This window comes from Colletotrichum siamense (genome assembly GCF_013390195.1).
Source record: "Colletotrichum siamense strain Cg363 chromosome Unknown KSG_Cg363_contig01, whole genome shotgun sequence".
NCBI classification, from domain to species: domain Eukaryota; kingdom Fungi; phylum Ascomycota; class Sordariomycetes; order Glomerellales; family Glomerellaceae; genus Colletotrichum; species Colletotrichum siamense.
Window position 1 is genome coordinate 7,805,122 of NW_023501014.1, and position 21,306 is coordinate 7,826,427.

Below are 21,306 nucleotides of genomic sequence, written 5' to 3' on the forward strand. Positions count from 1 at the left end.
TACCAAGTCTCCGGGGGCCCGTTGAAGATGAACAACTCCAGGTCCCTTGGAGGCAGACCAGGGCTGGAATGAGAACAGACCAGACCAGACCAGGCTCAGAGAGGGGACGGGACGGAGAGGAGCAGAGAGGAGTAGGAGGAGGCTCTTCTCGTGAACCTGGAACATGGGAAAACTTGTAAAACGACTGAAAAGACCGCGCAGCGTAGCGTCCGGCTACCGAAAAGAGCGGTGTCTCGCCTCCAGTTTGTTTCTTCATTTTTCCGTTATTGATGTGACTCCTAGTCTAGTGTCGGGCGGCTCAAGAAACCTGGTCTGAGCCCGCCCTGACGACTCCATCTAGGACAGGCAGGCAGATTCAGATTCATCAGAGCCTCAAAACGGGATCCAGTTCTAGTTCCAAGTCCGGTTCTGGTATTGGCATGTATTCGTAGCACGCATCCCACAAGTCAGGTTTGCAAGCATCTTGGTTACCCACCGGTCGGTTTTGGTTTCGGTCACGGCACATGGGCGGTGGATCTGTTCATGACTTGGTGAAGGGTGAGTCTGAGTCTGATTCTGATTCCCGTCTCTCGCAAACTCTCTCTCGCAAGCATGCCGAGCGAGCGGGTGGGAAAGCGGCTGAGGCGCAATTGTATGAAGGGCATTGTATAGATGGGGCATATGGGAATAGGATGGCGTGGCATGACAAGACATGGCATGGCATGGCCGAAGTATGTTTGGCAGGGCCTTTCTTGACTCGGGAACAAACCATGGTGGACGAAACCACGACAAAGTCGGCACCGTCAGGCTGGGTCGGGTGGTTCTTCGCAACAAGGAAGAGGGCGTTACTATTTGGGGCGGGCGTCTGGTCTCAAGTCGCGATAAGCATACGTCTTGTCGACGTCGATCTCGTGGAGGAGCATGTTTCGCGAGGATAGGAAGGGTTGGTTGTCGTGAACGGAGGTGTCTTTGGTGAGGACAGGACAGGGATCGAGTGGAAGAACCGAGGCGGTGCGGTGCCGTAACGGCCGTCTGCTGGCCGAGGTGGACGGCGATGGATGCCGTTGAGCGTTGAACGTTGGTATGTGCGAGGAGGGTAGTACGTATGCGTGAGGTCAAGTGAGATCAGGTAGGGAGTCGGCGGGTACAGGTTGCATACATTCGCGGCATATGCCCGTTCAAGCAAAGGACGGGGTACTGAGCGGGTTTCTTGGGAATTCCGAGGTGGTGATACGGCGTGGTGGTGGACAGAGGACGGTGCGTGCGTGCGGTGAGGTGCTGCGGGCGACGTCGTCGTACCTTTCCTCAAGGCACGGCAAGTTCCAACGGCCGTGCATTACAGCATTGGCATTGGCATTGGCAGCAGGCACTGCGTAAGGCTTTCGTCAACCACCACCTGGTGTTGGTTTGGGTGTTTGTGCGGTGCTGGTGCTGTTGTTGTGCTGGGTGCTTGGTGCTTGGTGCTGGGTGCTGGGTGCTGCTGGGCATCGTATCGTGTTCGCTCGTGTCTGAAGGTTGTATGAGGATGTCTGTCTGACGTTTGACGGCGGGGTCGAGCGATGGCCAATACTGCATGGTACCCGTCGAGGTGTTACAGAGGCGCGCCAGGCGCTGCCATTGGCCCGTTTTCGCGGCCGCCCCTGAGAGATGCCTGCAGCAGCGTCAAGAGGAGATGGGCACTAGGCCGAAACAGGTCTAGTCAGGAACGGCCTAGCGCGATGGCTGATGCCCCACGCCCCGATTTTGAGCCACAGCCCGAGCGATGAACACCACACTGCACCGGTGCGGCGGGGCCGAGAACCCCTGTTCGTTGTCTCCGTCGCACCGTAAGAGCCTCCAAAACGGGAACATTGCGACCTGGGAAAACCAACCAGCGCCCGAGCCGCCCGCCATTGCATTCCATTCGCATTGCCTTGTGTAGTGGGCTTGCTGAATGCTGCACATTAATACAGCTCCATTATCAACTCTACCCAGCTGTTTGGTTTGAAGTCTGGCCCCTTCCCTCGGCCTGCCTGCGACCTTCTGTAGCACTACTCAGGACGGATACTACCTAATTTGCAAGTACCAGGAGCGGGAAGAAGGAGTTAGAACAAAGTGGCCTGTACTTCCACTTCCACTTCCATACGGGGGTGAGGGGAATGACGAGAGAGTGAGTGAGATGAGTGTGTGATCTCCCTCGCCAACGACAGTGACGCATCGGCATCGAAACATGAGGCTGTTTCTTGTTCGTCCCTCTGTGACGACGCCTCGGCACCTGCTCAGTGTGCCCTGTGTGTCAGTGTTCTGAGACTGCCCAGTGCTCTCCTCGCCCGACCGTGATTGGACCACTGACAGCCATCCATTGTCACCAATACCCTTAGTGTTCCTGGATGGGTAAGGTAGGCAGGCTTAGCTAAGGCATTTGCATGTTTGTCGATATTGGCTACCCTACCTTTCCATCGCACCTGCCAGCATTGAACCTTGGAGCGTCCCTGGCGATGCACCCAAAAACAGTATCCCCAGGTACATTCTATAGCTGAACACACCATTGTGCACTTGCACTGCATTCTTGGACGCAATCGGGTGTTTAAAAGTCTCCGTACCTTATGTGAGGCCCTATCAATCCCCCGGCGATGCACAGCACAGGTGGGTGGTGTCACGCGGGCGTGCCTGCTCAGCTGCTGCTGCTATTCATAACGCTCGATAAACATGCGGCCAGGGCCGGAAGAGATGAATTAGCACATGCAGGACCGCATTCTGTAGGCAATATAGTGGCAGGAAACATCTGCCAAAATAAATCCCCCGGCCCTGCTGAACAAAACTGACAGAATCTGTCCTCACTGGATCCTTTTACCAGCCCTGGCTGAGCCCTTCGCTGCGTCTTGATTGAGAACACACCACTTTCCTGCCAAGATGTGGAGAGGGCAATAAAAACGCTTCACCTGTTTTCGTAACGACAGCACAATTAAAGGATAGTCGGTTTCTACAGTCCACTGTCCTGTCCTGTCCTATCCTGTCCTGTCCAGCTGCGTGCCAGGGATCCCCAGATGCTCCATCCTCGAGTTTCTCAGTCGCGGGCGGCCCTGGGCCCACGGCCCTTGAAACTCGCTAACAAGCAGGCGCAATTTCACCCACGTATCAGCCCTTTCCCTCTTGGTCGCCCTTGGCTCTTTTTTTTGCCCACCCCCATCACCCACCGCCCACTTCCACCACTTCACCACCACTCACCACCACGCATCACCACGCAGTTCGTGACTTGCCTCAATCAACACACGCCCGTCCTACCCGACTGCCACCATCCTCCACCCTCCCGACCCGACGACGTCGTCAACCACCACCACCGTGGCCAGTCATCATTACCACGCCGCACACAATCGGCAGGGCTCAACCCAAACACACCACCTCCCACCTACCCCCAAGTGCCCTACGACACGCCGCGAACAGACAGCCGACCGCCCCTCCCCTCGCTCGACGGGACGAACATGGATTCTGAGAAACAACAGAGGGGCCCTAATGCAGGAAACCTTATTTGTTTCTCGAGATCTCTGCTGAATCTGAATCTGGCTCGGACTGTCTGACTTCTTCCACCGCCTCTGCTGCCTCCCTTGTTGGCTTCTTCTACGCAGTACATACTGTACCGCAGTACTTTACTACTGTACGCAGTATTGTACACCACAATCCTGAGGTGCAGGGTACTCCCCTTCCCCCTCCTACTGGAACACCATCCATGGTCCCATCCACCGTCAACAATGGAGCCTCCGTCTCCTCTCCCTCAGGTGCCCCCGTCAATGAGCCTGTCCTCATATCAGCCGCGCATCTCTTTTGGACGGTAGCAGACGTGCGCCCATCTCCAGACTCCTGGCCCCAACGTTCGCGGCCGAGAGTCTGGGTCGGCGGGACCAAGGTCTGAGAACACGACGTCGACTCCTCCAAACCCTCCCAAGACAGGAAGAAAGAAAAAATCAAACCGTCTGAGCCAACCCTCGGTCTCGTCGTTCTCGGACCTCCTCCACATCCTTCACCCTGCTCATCCTCACTCAAAATTCGTCTGACCTTTTCGCCCTGCCTGTCAAACCGGTCTGGTGGTGCGCTGCCTAACCTGACGGACGGGTCCCCCGAGTCAGACTAGGCCCTCAATGTCATCCATCACAGATCGAGCCCTACTACGGATACTAAAATCACTCTACTTCCAACGCCTGCGGAAACATTGTTGGCCGCCACGGCGCTCGACAGAAACAGGCCGTCCCCTGGGTGCATTCACTCGGAAATGATCATTAAAATAAATCTCCAGCGGGCAGAGGAGATGGGATTAAAACGCCTTGCACAGCCTAGCGGCACTTCGCGGCCCCCAATTTCCCGTGGCCGAATTCCCTGACGAGCGGCGTTCGTTCGCTACGCATATTGCGAGCCCATGATTCACCCGCCCGCCCGTCCGCCCGTACGTAGGTTGTTGAAGAATACCTACCTACAGTACGGAGCATGTGCGCCAGAGCCAGCTCCGGCCGGTGCGGTGCCGTTATGCTTTCTGCAGAGCCACACACCACTTACTTCGGCGGCAAACCATAATTGATTGTCCTCTCAAAATTCAAGCGCCAGTCGCCAACGCCAATGCCAACCACCGTTAAGTCCCCGGTACCTATTTGCTTCCGTCATCTGGGGTCGTCAAACAAGCAAGTTGCAACCAACATGGAGCCTTCACCAATCGAAGCCACCTGTCAGCCCAACAACCCCGGCCAAGAGACCCTACGGCCAAGAGAGGTCAGAAACAAAGGACCTCACCCCTCCAAACCACCAAGACGGAGAGTAACATGTCACGGGGCGGGAAGGCCATCATCCGGGTCATCAGCGGGCAACAAGCTCTTCGTCAACGACACCAATTCGCCTTCGGAGTACCTGGGGGATCGAAGAGATCGCCCACAACCTGTCAAATGAGTTCGTCGAGTGTCCGCGACCAGATCTATCCGGCTAGGGGTGCAGCTGCAGGCCGAGTTTCTTTTCACTGTTAGTTTCCGACTCCGTGTGAGAGAAATCGTTGAAATGTCACGCCCCTGCGCCTGTCTGCCGCTCTGCCATCTCATCTCTCCACCGTTTGATGGGTGGTGATGATCTTCGGAACGCCCATCAACCGAATGTCATCGGTGGCTTGCGTTGCGTGTGGTTGGTGGAATTAGGATGCGTGGGAGGCAAGAAATACCACGGCATTAATCGCGACCGCCTGGTTCGGATTCGCGTCAAGATCCGCTCGGTACACTGGCGCTGGGACCGTACCGGGCTCGACTAGATGAACCGTCACGCCCGGTTCCCTGACAGAAGCTTGGCGGCACTATCTTTCGTCTGATCTCTCGACCGATGGATTCCAGCGGCTCCACACGCAACGGTCCTGTCCTGCAAAACGAAAAACGCGCCCGCTGCTGGGAGCGGGAGGCGAAGGCTGCGAAATTACAGGTCCCGGCTTCGACACCGTCCGCTCTCAGACGGCCGTCCAAGATTTCGGAACCGCTGGCGACGAGGCTACATGTAGCGATCGTCGCCTAATAACGGGAGAGTGGGCGAGAACCGTCCAGCGTCTGTCTCTGGTTCACCAATGTCCGGAGACCCGGAGCTAACGGTGTACCGTCCGCAAGTGGCAGCTCGCTCGGCCGAGTGTGGATGTGAACCAAAGCCCAGCCTTGTGGAGCCCGATTCCGCGCTGCGTCAGGGCGTTCCTTGCGATGCTCCCTTATTTCGTTATTCCACGGATTCCGATTAACTGGCAAAAGGGGGCTGAGCACGCAACAGAAGAATTGCGACGGAAACTTCCAACCGCGTGTTCTATCTCTGGAACTGCCTCTGTCCCTGCCCAGTGTCTTTTTCGCCACGGATCGTCGCGCTGGATCATCTGGTCGTCGGCCGTCTCACCGGCATCGCATGAAAATTCAATCATCCCATGTTTTTTAAGAGTGAACTTTGGAAAAACATCGACAGACTCGACAAAACCAGCGCGCGACGGGCACTGGCCAGCGTTCCGATTCACATTCGACGGCTTGGCCGAGACCAGGGTCTCCATGCGCGCAGTTATTCCGTCTCCCCCAGTGTCTTGTGCCTCTCGCTCTGAAGAGCCGCAGGTCTCAAACGCGTGGTGCCGGAACCCTGCGACCTGCACCGTTTCAGTGCCGGGGTGCATCATCGCGAACCAGCCGAGAAGGCATAAACTCTGTCCATGTTGGGAACGAACATGCAAGGTATGGCGACGGAGGAAGAAGGTGCATGGCGTCACAGGGCCTTGCTGGCCTTATGTTGCGTACGCACGCATGAAGATGATAGACCGGATGGCAGTAGACAAGATGGGCCAGGTCAGGGTTTCTGAGGCCGTTTTAGGTGGCATCTGTATTGTGTTGCTGACCGCTCGTCTCTTGATGCCTGGCGTCTGGGGCTCTAGGTTGCCATCAAATGAGCTTGGCGAACAAATCCGGACCCGGGGGTTCTCCCATCTCGGGATGTCATGGGGTTCTTTTTCGTCTTGCAACCTGGTACGATCTGGGGCAGCAGGACGGGGGGGGTTTCTACAGAGCCACCATGTTTCGTCGCCTCTCTTTCGGTGTTTGAAACAATTTTTGTCTTGGAGGCTCTTTGCAGCGTTGCTTTTCTGGAGCCTCGCCATGCTTAATTGTGCTTCGTATGCGGCAACAGCGGCTGGCTGGGCGGGAGCTGAGGTGGCCTTCGGGTTTGGCAATCGGTCTCTCGTTCGTTCTCGCGGTGGCCGCCGCACTGTGGTTGGTGTTGGAACTTGGCGGAACACTGAAGGGGAGACACTGGAGCGGGCCCGGTTCTTAAGCCCCGAGTATTATTGTGAGGGAACCCTCGGCGGACCCGTTTCTCTCGGCACGCTGTTCGGTATGCTGCGATCTGGCCTCGGCAAGGAGTGGAGACTGGTCTCCCCCGACCGGAACCCGATGCAACCGTGCGCGCTGAAGCAGACCTTGCCGCCCCGGCCCTGCAGCTCCGCTTTTCGCCCGTCGCCCGATGTGACTTGGGAATAATCGGGCCTTCGGTCCGTTGCCGTGGGCTGGCTGCCTGGGTTGGCGCCAGTCTCCGTGTTCCGTGATTACGAAAGCAGTCCAGGGCCCGCGGGTTCCGCAATACGCGGGATCGTCGGATGGTCCGGCGTCACCTTAATTCCCATGTGCCCGTGTGCGCCTATTGCGATGAATAAGACGACTGCTTGATGGGATTGCTTCAATGCCTCGGCTGATGGGATTTTGGCCGAGGGACGATGGAGAGCGGATGGGATTGACAGGTGGGTACAAGCCGGTGGGAGGTCTTTGTATGCGTCCGGGAGCCATCTGTGATGGCGAGGACGCGGGATCATGAGGCTGACCATATGGGCACAGTCAGCTCACATCGCGCAATTGATCCAGCGCAATCATAGAATTGAAGCCAGAAGTCGGCCATTCTCACGCTGTTTCAAAACGGCCGTTCGCTCAAGCAGCCGGTATTGTGCGGACTCAAGCACAAACGGCAACGGACAGCTCCATCATCATCAGTACATGCAGGCCAAAGTCAACCAACCTGCTGTAGTCCAGGCGTACAATGTCATTGAGGTTTTGGTGATGGTCTTGCAGGGCTTGCCAAAGGTACATGGACATCTGTTGGCAGATGTACCTGACCTTTCGTCAGGTACTGTACGTACCGTCTGAGGTCCGATCTCTTGGTCGGTGTCCACCAGCAGTACCGCTAACAGCAGGTACATGAAGGGAGCTTTGGGTACTTGAGGCATGCAGACGGTACATGGGTACAAGTCGGGGTGGTGCCAAGAGAAATGCGACGACAGCACAGGGCACAATTGAGCTGTATCGCAGTGGATGTAGATGCGCGCAGTAGTGTAGGATATTTGGGTCGGTGATAATTGAGCATGTTGAAAAACCTCAACGCCAAAAACTTGGGGGTTGATGAGGCTGTGATGAACTCTTTTCTCCTCCACCTCTCCGGGCCTCGTGTTATCTTTTTTTTTTCCTTTGGTACTGACTACCCTTGGTGCCTGGCCGTCCAGGACAAATTCATGCCGCCCACGTCAGGCAAGCAGGAATTAAAGTGGCGCGGGTTGATTGTGCGATTGCTTGGTTCAGGATTTGGTTGGGTCCCAGGTTGGATGATGAACGTGGCTGGGCTTCCCCGCAGAAGGGAACACGGGGCCTCAGTCATCAAAACCCGGAGGAAGGCGGCTGTCAATTTTGGCACCAAAGAATGCGCCAGTGATTTCGTGGCAATGGCCGATGATGAGGCGATATGGATGGATAGCACTGACGGTTGACGGATTCCATGCATTGGATTGGATTGGATTGGATTGATGGTGTCAACCTGGAGGGAGACTGGTGGAAGACACTGGAGGACAGCCCACGGTCACCATCACTGCCACTGCCACTGCCGCTGCCACTGCCAAAAGTCACGAGTGAACGGCCACCAGCAGCGCACGGAGCAGCCACTGAGCTTCGAGCAACGACGAGGTGACGACAAGCACGATGGCCTGTGCGAGGAAGGATGTCCCTGGCCCGTGCTTTGTCTTCTGGGCGAGGCAGGAGATAGCTCCAGCCACAGCTCTTGCCTGCTTGCTGTGCGGGAAGGAGGCAACGACGGGTAATACTCGGTCCTTCCTAAATACCTGCTGCCCGCGTGCTGCCCCGCCGCGTATTGCGTATATTGCGTAAGGTATCTACTTTCCCTCTAGCCCGAGCGGAGGGTGCCCCTCCCCCCCCAAAGAGACACAGAGACACCCCAGGGAAGCCCGCGCCTCCCTCGTTGCTTTTCCATGTTCCCTCGCGCTCCCCCTCCCCCTTAGCAATTTTCCCTCCTGACCCCTTCCACCACCCACTTTCTCTGCGAAAAAAAAGAGGGCAGCCAGTCCAAAACATCACCGTGAGAGAACCAGGAAGTTACTTCCATCAGAGGTACATCCTTGGGCCATCGCGAGGCACCTCACTCACACACAGAGCATCCCAACTCCAGACTCCAGTCCCAACGTTGCCATCACCAGCACCAAAGCTTGCCCTGCGCTGCGCTGCGCTGCTGCTCTGCTCCACCTCCACGCTTCGCTACCTTACCTGCCTACCTTGCCGCTGCACCAGCAGTCCAATTGTTCACCGACGCCCTCACCTTGCTCACTGTCGCTCGGGATAGTCGCAGTCAACTTACCATTGACTGCATTTGCTGCTGCCGTCGCTGCCGAAGCGCCAAACAGCCAAATCCACGAATACCACACCACACCACCCAATTACCTCACGCCCATCCCATCAGCCAACAGTCGAGGGGCAAAAGGCAGACAGTTGCAATTGTCTTTTTTTCCCCCATTGCCTCGTCTTTACCTACGACTGACCTCATCGCTCGCGCATCGCACACCTCGCATCGCATATCTCACCAACACCAACGCGCCCGCCAACAACGCACCGCTAATTACCTCGCCGTCCGCACGTCAACCCCGTCGTCGTCGCGCCGTCGCCATCTGCTGTCTCCCACCACAACGCCGGCGCTTCCTTCCCTTTTCTTCCCTGCCCTTCCGCCCGGGTACCCGACTTTTCTCTCACGCACGTCAAACGCATCGGCCAGCCACACGCCGTCCGCATCGCGCCTGTCGTCACCTCTCCCGTCAATTCCGTCCAGAGAACGCAGCATTCGATCCTGTGTCTCTGTGTCCTGTATCGCGTGGGCTCTTTTGGTCACCTACACTACCTTACCTACCTTACCCTCCCAGTGCCAGTCGCAAAGTCGCTCACGGCTTTCACTGCGTACACACGTCAACAAGTCACTACTAGCTACCTACCTTGCCTACCTACCTGGCGGGAACCCTGGACAGCTTGAGCCTTGACCCGAGTACCGCCACCACCCAGGATCGCCCGCTGCACCCACCGCACCGCGCAAGGCCACCTGCCTGCCTCCCGATCACTCCAGGTCGCTCCTCCAGCAAGTCTACTTGTTGCCTTATCTCCCGAGCTACCTGCTACTTGAGAATTCTCACCTCTACATCCATCTACATCCCCTCCTCTGCGCCCGCCTCTACGGCTACTTCCAGAGAGAAGCTCGCGACCTGGTCCGGTCCAACCTGACCCGTCTTTTGAACTCAAGGCTGAGGTGAAGCTCGTCACCTTCTTGCCTCCCTCGCCTGCACCCTATCTGATTCTACCTCACACTACGTACCTTCCACTACCTTACCTACCCGGAAGGCCAGAAGACAGGGCTCAGCACCCTTCTTTCCCATCGTCCTCTCTCCCTCACACATCTCTCTTTCGTGGGCGCGCGCGCACACCACACAGGCTTCCTCTCCACACGAAGCGCAACCTACGCAAATCATCCAATCCTTCCCGCGTCTCTCTTCGTCGCCGCCCGCCAATTCATCTGCCCGCGCGTCGCAGCTACCTTCGGTCCACAGAGTACCTACCTACCTACCCAGCTTTCGGGCCCATACCTCTTCACCTTGGGACCGCTCCTGCTCACCGCGGACAACCTTGCTTGCCTGCCTGCCTACCTGCCTGCCTAGCTACCTCAACGGCATCCACAGCTTCCGCCCACTTTGCACCGCCTCTTTTTTTTCCTTCCCTCCCCTCCGCTCTGCCACTGTTGTCACTTGCTCTGTGTCGCGTCGCTTTCGCTCACCATACACATACGCACGCCACCACACACCACACACACACACACCCCAGACCAAAGGGAACGAGAAGGAAAAAAAGAGTACTTGAAGCAAACACGTCCTCGGCCTCGCGGGCCTTTGTATCTTTGTTCCTTTTTTATTTCGCCCTCCCGCCAAAAAAACAACCCCGTTCCTTCTCTACTTCACCTCCCCCCCCCCCTCCCCCTTCCCATCCACGTCCACGTCCCCCTTCCAGTCAGTCCCCCCCTGGGCGTGTGCCGTGACCCGCTTCTTGCCTTGCGACCGTACGTCAGGCTTCCGCTTGGTCCAAGTCTCTTTTTCCGACAGAGAGCAGCGACCAGAAAAAATATTCCCCATCCATCAAACCGTCGGTTTATGCATCGCTGCTTGAGTTAATACTACCACTACATTGCCCGTAAGTACCTTCACCCGTTTCCTATGTCGCTTTTCACACATTGGCCCGACCGATCATGTTGGCTCGCTTGTACCTTCGTCGAGTCGCAAAGCATTCATTGTCGCGCGCGCGCTCTCTCTCCGCTTCATGGTCGCTAGCCTTGCTGCCTCTCTTTGAAGCAATCGCGTCTTTTTTTCATCTTGTTGCGGTCGCCTTCCACGACCTTTTTCATCTCTCCCCTTCGTTGATCTCATCATCGCCACGGCGCAAACACGTCATTCCATCGCGTCTCATCTTGCGTATTGCCAATCCATCTTCGTCGGCGACTTCGCTGTCTTCGCCCGCGATGGCAATTGTGAGCGCGCGCGGTTGCGTCGTCCGGCATCAAATTTTCATCGCAGTTCGTCGCGACTTGAGCGCCACAGTCATGTACCCTCGCCGCGCAAAAACCCAAACGGCCGTGTCGCGTCCGCGCTTGACGCCTGGCCGTGGGGCCCATGACTCTGACTCTGCCTTTCGCGCGACACATTTGTTTCTCTCGTTCGCGAAACAACTCAGCGGATACAAGCCGGTACTAACGTTGGCCCGTTTGCTAGAACATGCAGCAGTGGCAAGTCGGCCCAGTGCCGGAGTACATCTACTCCAACTCCACCCCCCATCAACCTAACGACATGCAGTAAGTACCTCCTCCACCTTGTACCTGTCCTCCTCTACATCCTCCGCATCCTCCCGCTTCCGACTCCCCTTCCAACTCCCCTTCCAACCCCAAAGTCACCCCCTTTCCCGTTCCATCCTCCGCCCCGCGAGGCTGCGTACCAACCACCACAACGGCCATCTCCTCCGGGGCCTGGGCCTGCTGCCGGTTCTGCTGTCTGGGTACTTGTCCATGTACCTGCCGTTGGTATATCGGTATACAGGACAGGTTACCTGGCCACGAACTACACTACTCGAGCTACCCTGGCCACTCTTGGCCTTGCTCGATGGTATCTGGTCTGGTCTCGCCTCGACATGGAGGGTGTAACGGGCAACAATAACAACACGACCTTCGGGCGGGTTGAGATGCACTGCACACTCGCACCCGTTTGGGCACAACGACCGCGAGGGGCCCCAGAAGTCACATCAACTCTATCCACGATGTTGATCCCGTCGAAATGGAATTTCACTAACACCCGCCTCTAGTCCTCAGCACCCTTACCAGCAGGACATGTCTCGTCGGGATCAGCATCCCCAATTCCAGTACGCCCCGCCGCCTCAGCAGAGCCCGGCTCCTCATCAGCAGCACCCCACCCCGGTGCAGCCTCCGATGCAAATCCCGCAGCCGCCTTCTCAAGCTCCGGCCCAGCCTCAACACCACCCCCAGCAGCACCCCCAGCAGCATGCTCAGCAACATCAGCAGCAACATGCTCAGCAGCAGGCTCAGCACCAGCCGCCTCCTCAAGTGGCCCCGCCTCAGACGAACAGGAACCGTAAGCGTCCGGCCCCCGCTCCGGCGCCGGTTGCTCCTCCCGTCGTCACGAGTGCGCCCCCGATGCCCGCTGCCCAGCCGCCACCTACCACTACTCCCATCCCTCCTCCCGCGGCCCCGCCTGCTGCCGCTCCTCAGCCTCAGGCCCAGCCCACGGAAGACGCCAATGCCGCTCCTGCTCCTCCCCCGGCTAAGAAGAGCCGGACAAATACCCCCTGGACCCCAGCTGAGGAGCTCCGTCTCAAGCAGATGAGAGATGCTGGTAGCTCTTGGGCGGAGATTGCCAAGGTTCGTCATCATCCGCGCCTCATTTGTATCTGTTGAACTCAGCTAACATGATGCAGACCTTCCCCACCCGCACTGAGGGTAGTGTGAAGAAGCACTGGTACAAGGATATGCACTACGCCGAGTTCGCAGAGGACGAGGTTTGTTGCCACCCTGAATCTACGTTGAGTATGTCACTGACCAAATGCAGAGCCAAGCACTCCTCAACGCCATCAAGGAGTACGAGAACAACAAGTGGAAGGTCATCGGGCAGAAGGTCGGCAAGCCAGCCAAGGCCTGCGAACAATACGCCAAGGAGCACTTCCCCGGTATGCCCTCTCTCAACATCGCGTCGGCACGGCCGCAGCCGCATCGGTACTAAATGATTCGTAGACCTCTACGCCAAACCGAATGCTCGGTAGAGGAACTCAGCTCATCGGCGGCTCTGAGGATACTCGGGAAACGGGCAATACTGCGAAACGGCGCTGGGAGTGTCTCCATGCCTTGGGCGTATACCAATTGTGTTTCTTTCTCGTTCTGACGATCTCAACGACCCGGACTCAGAAAAAGACGATTCCCCCTTTGCACCTTTTTTTACTATTATCCTACTTTTTCTTTCGAAGTTGGAATTTTAATTTTCTTTCGACTTTGTGTGTGCGTCCGGATTGCTTGGTGGCATGAATGGACTGGCCCGGGTCCCTTTTGGCTCTGGGAGAGGAAGTGGGATGGCTTTTCATTTGAGAGTCCGAGTTCGCAAGTATGGTGGATGGCCTGGTCGGGCCACTAGGCTATTACAGTGTGCTTTGAGTATTCATAGCGCAACACGAAAAGGAAGTTGAGAGATGGCGGGTGAATGTTTGCCGTTGAGTGGTCCGCGTACATGTTTGCGTAGGGCCTTTCGACTAGGCATGGGATGACGGTATGGGGCTTGCGTAAAAGCAAGTTCTTTGATCCATGATTATCCATAAGACCGGATGATGTAATGGGCTCGGGCAAGTGTTATCAGCACGGGTGATGATGGATGCCTAGGCACGCTGTTGGTGTTCTATGGCCGGTGGTGTCAAGGACGATTAGCTGGGACGAGATGGTGAGATTGTTTCGATTCATGATGAGTCTATACCCTTAGTGTGAAGAAGTGTTGTTATTGGTTCTGGACAGACGTCAGCAATATGACGAGTTGTGCGGTTAAGTGGATTGTGTGTGATCATGGGATGGTGTGAATGGGGGCATTGTAATGTGACATGTACTGAAATTGGAGCGGTGGTAGACATGGTGCGGTATCGATAGGATGAATGCAGCAATGCCTGGTTTTTTGTTAAATTCTGACGATTGAATGTGACTCACTTCCCGGTGCAGATACTGCTGGTGTGGTGTGGACTCATTCATCCTTGATAAGAGTATCTGTCGTATTTGTGACTCTGTCTTCTCGTGTCCTTCCTGACTTGTGGTCTAAGTCGTGTGAGGCCAACCCACGAGGCAAGGCGCTGAATGAAATGTCGACATAGGGGGGACAATAACTACTGCGATTTTATTCATTAGGACGTCGTGTGGAGTTCTGTTGAGAATTGATCCGAATGTCTTTTTCGTATTGTCGACAAGTGATCATACTGGTCGTGACTACTACAGCAGCCTCTGCTCCTGTACATGCCTACCATGTCCGTTGCCTCTCTTATCCAGTTTTCTATTGCTGTCTTATATTAGTGATTCTCTGACTTTAGAGGTATTTGTATTCTGTTGTTCCTGCGAACTATACGAAGGGCGTTGTTGATTTCAATATTTTTGTTATTTTATATGCAATATTAAACCTGGCAAACTTGGTGTGGACTGTTTATTACTGTCTCAACACCAACACTTTCCGCGCCCGTTAACTTGGTTTTCTTTTCCCTTACGACATACTCCCAGTGCCATTGAATCAACGGTCTTAAGTTTCTACGTATGGTGTCATCTTGGTCGAGCAAGTTGGGTGAGGTGGTTTATTTGCCATAAGCGTTCTCAACCTTTGCTCAGTATCAAGTCAGACATATTCCACGTCAAAAATTGATAGACCTCCCAACCCAAGCAGAATGCCAGTTCTAAGCCATAAAACAATCACTGTCGTCATATGTTTGTCTACAAGCCCCTCTCATTCTTGAACCCAAAACGCCTTACGTCCGCCTTGTCTCGTCGACGGAACACAGCAGATATCTGCCTGTTACACACAGCAAGCCTCGGCGGCGCAAATGGCCGCAGCCAACGGGGGACGCAAGATCTCGCAGCTGTCGCATGTGGTCAAACAGTCCACCGCAGTAAGCAGTGTAGATTCAAGTGCCCCCCTCCAACGGTGGTGCATGTGCGATTCGACGCGGGGGAGGGCGAGGTGATTGGCCGGCCTTGTGTAACAGTTTATTTGCATGAGGTTTGTGGTTTCAACGGCCACCGGCGCCGGGGGCAATGGACCGGGTTGGAGACTCGAGTAGCGGCAGGTAGCTGGTTGGTTGGCTGGTTGGTTGGCTGGTGAGTTGGTGCTTGTCAATCGTCATCTTTGTGTGCTAGTTCAGTGTACATAAAGGGCTTCAATTCTGAAATTGTTTGGCGTCTGGATGTTGGACGCTAGTGGTGGAGGATTCGATCCTGATGCGTACAGCCGTCAGGTTCATTTCAGCCCCCGTCGCCCAAGCACTTTGCATCAGCGTGGCACAGCACCTGTCAATCAAGCCTGCATGTCGTCCGAAGGTATTGACAGCCACGGGACAGGTGCTTTTGCAGACATCATCGTCAGTCAACGTCAAAAGTGACATGCCCCGTGCGCTGCCGCACAGAGCACACACGACAGGACGGGGGAAGGACGGCACGGGGGCGAAAATCGCTGCAGGCAAAGACTCAATCGAATTGCAAAAGTGGACAGGCCCTGGGGGGGGCTAATCCCAAAAGGGGACTGTGGATGGAATACCCGAGAAGGAGAAGAAGAAAAAAACATGATCTTGGGGTGATCAGAGGGGGAAAAACGCACGGGTGGCCAATCAGAAGCAGAGATCAGCGGACGAGTTCATTACGAGGGGACTGGCGGATTCTCCAGTTTCTTGGTGCATCCCTTGGTTTCCCCGTATTTTTCTCTGGTGGATTCCATTGATTCTGCGAGGGGCGGAGGAAGCAGGCAGGGAAAACACAGAGAGCAGGGGCAGGGTGGTCCGGCTCTGCTACCTAAATCAAGCACGCTTGGCCGGTTCGGGCAAGGGAGGGCGTTGCAGAGGGGAAAGCGATTGGTTCCATTTGCGCTGGACAGACGAAGAATGGATGGATGATGGATGGACGGTCAGGTGCCCGGCTGATGTGTGAGCAGGAGTCTTCTGCCAGCACAATACTTGGTGGGAAGATTCTACTGAAGGGAGAAAGGGAACTGAGACTGCCCTGGAGACCTGGTCCATTGGAGGGGGAGGGGGAGGGAGGCAACTGGAAAGGGGTACCTCGCCTCAGACAATGCTCTCTATCCGTACCTTACTGACTGCCCTGAGGCGATCAAAACACACTGGACGCACATCACCTCAGTGAAATGGATGACTAGTCCCGAGGGAGTTGGAGGGAGAGAGGCTACCTTAGCCCAGCGCCAGCGCCAGGCAGGCTGTTGGCCCTGAGTTGGGCTGCCCGGACACGAGCACTAAGGTAGCGAGCGAGGCGACCAACGAACCAGAGGAGGCAGTTGGTAGTCAATCCGTGTTAACCGTAAGAATTAGCTGGAGGATTGTAGACGTAGGTTAAAGTGTGAGGTACCTTAAAGTACTAACTTTCGCCTGGTTTGACTTCCCGCTCATTCCCACTCCTCCCGCTGCCCCCATCCCTTCCCCCAATTAATTCTCGCCGTCTTGGCTTTGACCCTTTTCCCTCCTCCTCTCTCTCTCCTCTCCATACCTATCCCTCTATCCCTCTCCATCGTCGTCTACACGGTCGTCACTCGTTCCCGACCAGCAGCCTGACGCCTTTCCGCTGTATCGCTTTACTACTATCGCTTAATACGCATTTTGCACCCTTTCGTTAGGTTGTATCGCGCACTTCACCACACGGCCATTGTTCGCATTGTTTCTGCCTCGAACAAAGCATCCTGTCTCCCGCGAAACCGTTTTGCCTTTCCGCCACAGGACGAACCCTATCCGAACTCTCTTGTTCCATTCGTCCCAACAAGGACTCGAAAGTCAATTCATTTAAACCGGCATCCCAGATATCCCACCCGCAGCCCGGAACACGACGCACACTCGACCGAACACGCGAGTCCCCGTGGTGTCACCGTCATCAGACAGCCGAATTCCAACCGGCAGTGCGGCAGCCAGTAAACACAAACAACTGACGAACAATCTCCGCGCCCCGCGGACGGCGACATCTCTTGGGTTCTTCGACACCCAAACCGACGTCGCTCTCTTTTTTGGCGAGCCACCGAGTTCCCAAGTCATTCGTTCTCACCCATCTTAATACCTTAATTGTATTCAACAAACACCATACAACATGTTGTCGGTTCTTCCGTTGGGCCTCGCCCTCCTCGGCGCATCAAACGTCCTCGCCCAAACCCCTCCCAGCTGCTCCTTGACCCAGAAGTGCCCCGAATCCGCGCCTTGCTGCTCCCGTAAGATGTCCTCTGCCCGAAATGTCCAAGACTTGATCTGACTCCTCCAGAATATGGCCAGTGTGGTACCGGTGCCTACTGCCTCGGCGGCTGCGACCCGCGAATGTCCTTCTCTCTCGATGCCTGCGTGCCCGCCCCCGTATGTCAGGACAAGAAGATGTCGATGAACTCCATGGATGGCATCGTCGATATTAGCAAGTACCTCGGCGACCCGAGCAAGGCCGACTGGGTCGCTCAGGGCGAGCCTGCCCTGCGCAATGGCGCCGTGCTCCTGACCATGCCCGCCAAGAGTGTCGGCACCGTCCTTGCTTCCACCACCTACCTGTGGTACGGCAGTGTCAAGGCCACCATCAAGACCTCCCGCGGCCCCGGCGTCGTGACTGCCTTCATCTTGTACGGTGATGTAAAGGACGAAATCGATTACGAGTGGGTTGGTGCGGATCTCGAGATGTCCCAAACCAACTACTACTTCCAGGGTATCCCCAAGTGTACGTCTGGCCCGTGCCTTAAGCTTTCAACCTTAACTGACTCTTGCAGACGATCAATCCGGCAACATCTCCCTGTCCAACACTTTCAACAACTGGCACACGTACGAGATTCACTGGACTCCCGATGAGATTCAGTGGCTCGTCGACGGCCAGGTTGGCAGAACCAAGAAGCGCTCCGACACCTGGAACTCCACCGCCCAGCAGTGGGACTACCCCCAGACGCCTGCTCGCGTGCAGCTCTCCATCTGGCCCGGTGGTGCCGACACCAACGCCAAGGGCACCATCGAATGGGCCGGTGGTGCCATTGACTGGAATGGCGAGGACATCAAGAATGCCGGCTACTACTACGCCCAGGTCAAGGACGTTGAGATCAACTGCTACAACGCCAAGAGCTCCCCAGGAACAAACAGCAAGAAGAGTTACTACTACAACAATATCAAGGCTACCAACGATACGGTCGTGGACAGCGACAAGGACACGATCCTGAAGAGCTTCCTCGGCACCGGTCTTGACATGAATGCCGGCGCTTCATCGGCCTCAGGCAGTGCGGCCCAACCCTCAGCATCGGCAGCCACGATTCCCGGAGGCAGCAACAGCGGCCCGGGAGCCGACCCCGGCCAGAGCAGTGGTGGCTCCAGCTCCGACTCTGGATCTGGTTCTGGATCGTCGGGTGATTCCGGCTCCAGCGGATCCGGCTCTTCTTGCGGCAGCAGTGGCTTCTCGCAGGACTGCAACAGTGGCAGCAGCGGCAGCGGCAGCGGCACATCTCTCGGTGTGCGCCACGAGTCCATGGCTGGCGCCAGCGCCTTCGCTGCGCTCATCGCCATGGCTGCAGCTTTCTGGGTTTAAGGCATTGCATGGTAGCATACTTTGTTTTTGGTTTAAAATGCTTAATGGATAACGTGATGCACTCACCGGGGTTTCGCTTCAGCTACTTGTATGTAATGAGAGCATTTTCTGGTGGTTTTCTTGGGCATTTTGTGGTAATGGCGCTTGCCGTCCGTTCCTTATAGGAGTTCAGCAGCCGCATTGCATATGTAGGCGGCCCTTGTGACGTGATTTACCTGGTATATAAAAGGATGACACGATTGAAATCTGTGCAACGAGGTTTTGGCCAAGTGAAGCGATTTATAATTGAAAGTTGATGGTGACATCTTCTTAAGGGACCATGGTGTTGGGCCAATTGGTGCATGAGTCTGCAGCATATCGTGGGGTTGTAGCTACACAGCAGATGCGTCGCGAATCGAGCTTCTGGCGGTTTGGAGCGAAGACGCGAGCTGAGCCACATGGGTTTGGCCGTCGGAGGGACCTTGGGCCGGCATGGATGTTTGGAAATGTTAAGGAGTGCACATTCACGGTCGGGCGGCATTATCTTGCACTAACATCTGCAAGACGGCATCTGGGGGGACAGGGAACCCCCAGACGAGGCGGATCCTGAGCAGCGACAGGGATGTGTGCGCTCCGTCGATCAACCTAGTGGGAAGTCCACTTACGGACGAACACCTTGCCGACTTTGCGCCTGGAGTTCATCTCGCGCTTGATTTTTGGGTGTTGGTTCATTCTCGCGCGGGGAGCGAGATGTGGATGATGCGGCGTAAGGCTGATTTGAAGATGGCGTATTCCAGGGCATTGGGATGGCGGTGGTGCTGCGAATCTGCCCGACTGGACTATGACGGTGATGTATAAAGACGATGGAAGCCGTTGATGATGAAGATGTCGGATAAACTGAGAGATCAGGCAAGTTCAGTCGAAGAAACCAATAGCCAACTTCATATCTCACTTCACGCGCGTTACATCACTTGCACTTTGCGAGACACTACATCCAGCATCATCATCACCCACCCATACCAAACATGTCCGGCATCAAGACCATCGCCTTCTTCGGCGCATCCGGCGGGTGCGGTCTCGCGGCCCTCAAACATTCACTCGCCGAGGGCTACATCTGCATCGCCCTCTGCCGCAACCCGTCCAAGCTGACCCCCATCCTCCCGGCGTCGTCTCACCCGAACCTCGTCGTCAAGCAGGGCAACGCGCGCAACGTGGACGACGTCGCGGCGTGCCTGGTCAACCCGACCAACCCGCATGCGCTCGTCGACGCCGTGTCGTTCAGCATCGGTAGCCCGCTGGACGTGTGCAAGATGACCGTCGAGGACCCGGACGTGTGCAAGAACGGCATCGCGGCGGTGCTGGGGGCGCTCGAGACGTTGCGCGGGCGCGGGGTCGTCGGGAAGCCGCGGATGGCGGTGGTATCGACGACGGGGATCAGCGGGTTCGCGAGGGACGTGCCGGTGCTGCAGGTGCCGATGTATCATGTCCTGCTCCGCGCGCCGCACGCAGACAAGAAGGTGATGGAGGAGCGGTTGGCGGGGTCCGGGGAGGCGTGGACGGCGGTGCGGCCTGCGTTTCTGAGCGACGGGGCGGCGCCGGGGAGGACAGTCCGGGTGGGAGTCGAGGATCCGAGGACGGGGGTGGAGAGCAAGGCTGTGGGTTATGGCATTTCGAGGGAGGATGTCGGGAGATGGATTTTTGAGAATATCTTGCGGGATGGGGGCATGGAGTATGCGGGGAAGGCTGTCAGCATCACCTGGTGATGCTTGATGTGAGTGAGTGGTGGTGTTTTCTTCAAGGTTGAGTCGCGGCTCGGTAGATTTCTAGAAAAGGCCTTGAACGGCACCAATAAAGCTTTGAACGTTAACCAAGCGTTTCTCCCGTCCCAAAGAGCTCGATCAGTTCGGCCCAATCGGCGTCGTGACACAAGTCTTATTTGAAGAACGGAATCAGCGTGCCACGAGCGGTTCCCTCATGCCGGTGACCTGGTTGGATCTTCTGGCCACCCTGCATTCCCCTGCAGCGTTAGTGCTGAGCTTGGCTACCCATCTCGATAGCGAGTGTGTGCAGACCGTGTCGCTCTGGTGGATGGCGGCGGAGCGGGAGGGAGGCTCTTCGTCCGGTCGTTGTCTGCAATGGTGGTGGTGGTGGTGGTGCTGTTGCTGGTGTTTGGTTGGTTGTCGAAGCGCAGCCACGCCGGGAATAGATGCAGGTGTTGACGGCAGTGGAAGAAGATACGTACCCCATGCAGCGGTTGGAGAACCCACTTTTCGTGTCAAGGTCACTGAAGATACGTACCCGAGTGGCTGCCTCTTGTTGAACAGGGCAGTTTGCATTTCGGCTCTTCAAATTAAGCTGTTTCCTGTAAGTTGGGCCACCGAAACCGAAGTAGAGGGCGAACAACAGAACAGTCTGGGACTTTACGCAAGGCCATCCGTACCAGGAGAAAACGTCGTCCCAGAGCATTCTCTTGGGGGCTACCGTCGCCTCTGCCTCTGCAGGCCTGCGCGAGGTCAGCTGTCGGAAAGTTTCTCAACCAATCCGTCAACGGCTGCGCAGGCGGGTGAACATGTTTCGAAACGCGGCCCAGCTCAGCCCTTCCCACCAGCACACCAGGCCCGGCCAACCGCAGCGCCTGGAAGAGCCCGAGATGTGCTGTTTGGTAACCTAACCCCTTAAGCAGCACTTTGGCACGCTCGA

At 56.3% G+C, this 21,306-nt stretch overlaps 3 protein-coding genes across 3 annotated transcripts; all 3 read left to right on the top strand.

Moving 5' to 3' along the window:
- Positions 1-11,569: 11,569 nt before the first annotated feature.
- Positions 11,570-13,121, top strand: MYB3R3 (Transcription factor MYB3R-3; the record flags this gene model as incomplete). Its single annotated transcript, XM_036633819.1, has 5 exons — positions 11,570-11,646; positions 12,150-12,723; positions 12,780-12,860; positions 12,911-13,028; positions 13,093-13,121. The coding sequence occupies 5 exons, from the start codon at positions 11,570-11,572 to the stop codon at positions 13,119-13,121; spliced, it is 879 nt and encodes a 292-aa protein (XP_036501750.1).
- Positions 13,122-17,172: 4,051 nt separating this feature from the next.
- Positions 17,173-18,627, top strand: crf2 (putative glycosidase crf2; the record flags this gene model as incomplete). The annotated part of the gene is made up of 3 exons (XM_036633820.1): positions 17,173-17,290; positions 17,341-17,778; positions 17,828-18,627. The coding sequence occupies 3 exons, from the start codon at positions 17,173-17,175 to the stop codon at positions 18,625-18,627; spliced, it is 1,356 nt and encodes a 451-aa protein (XP_036501749.1).
- Positions 18,628-19,631: 1,004 nt separating this feature from the next.
- On the top strand, positions 19,632-20,369 carry CGCS363_v001972 (uncharacterized protein; the record flags this gene model as incomplete). Its single annotated transcript, XM_036633821.1, has 1 exon — positions 19,632-20,369. One exon carries the CDS (start codon positions 19,632-19,634, stop codon positions 20,367-20,369), a length of 738 nt encoding a protein of 245 aa, XP_036501752.1.
- Positions 20,370-21,306: the final 937 nt, after the last annotated feature.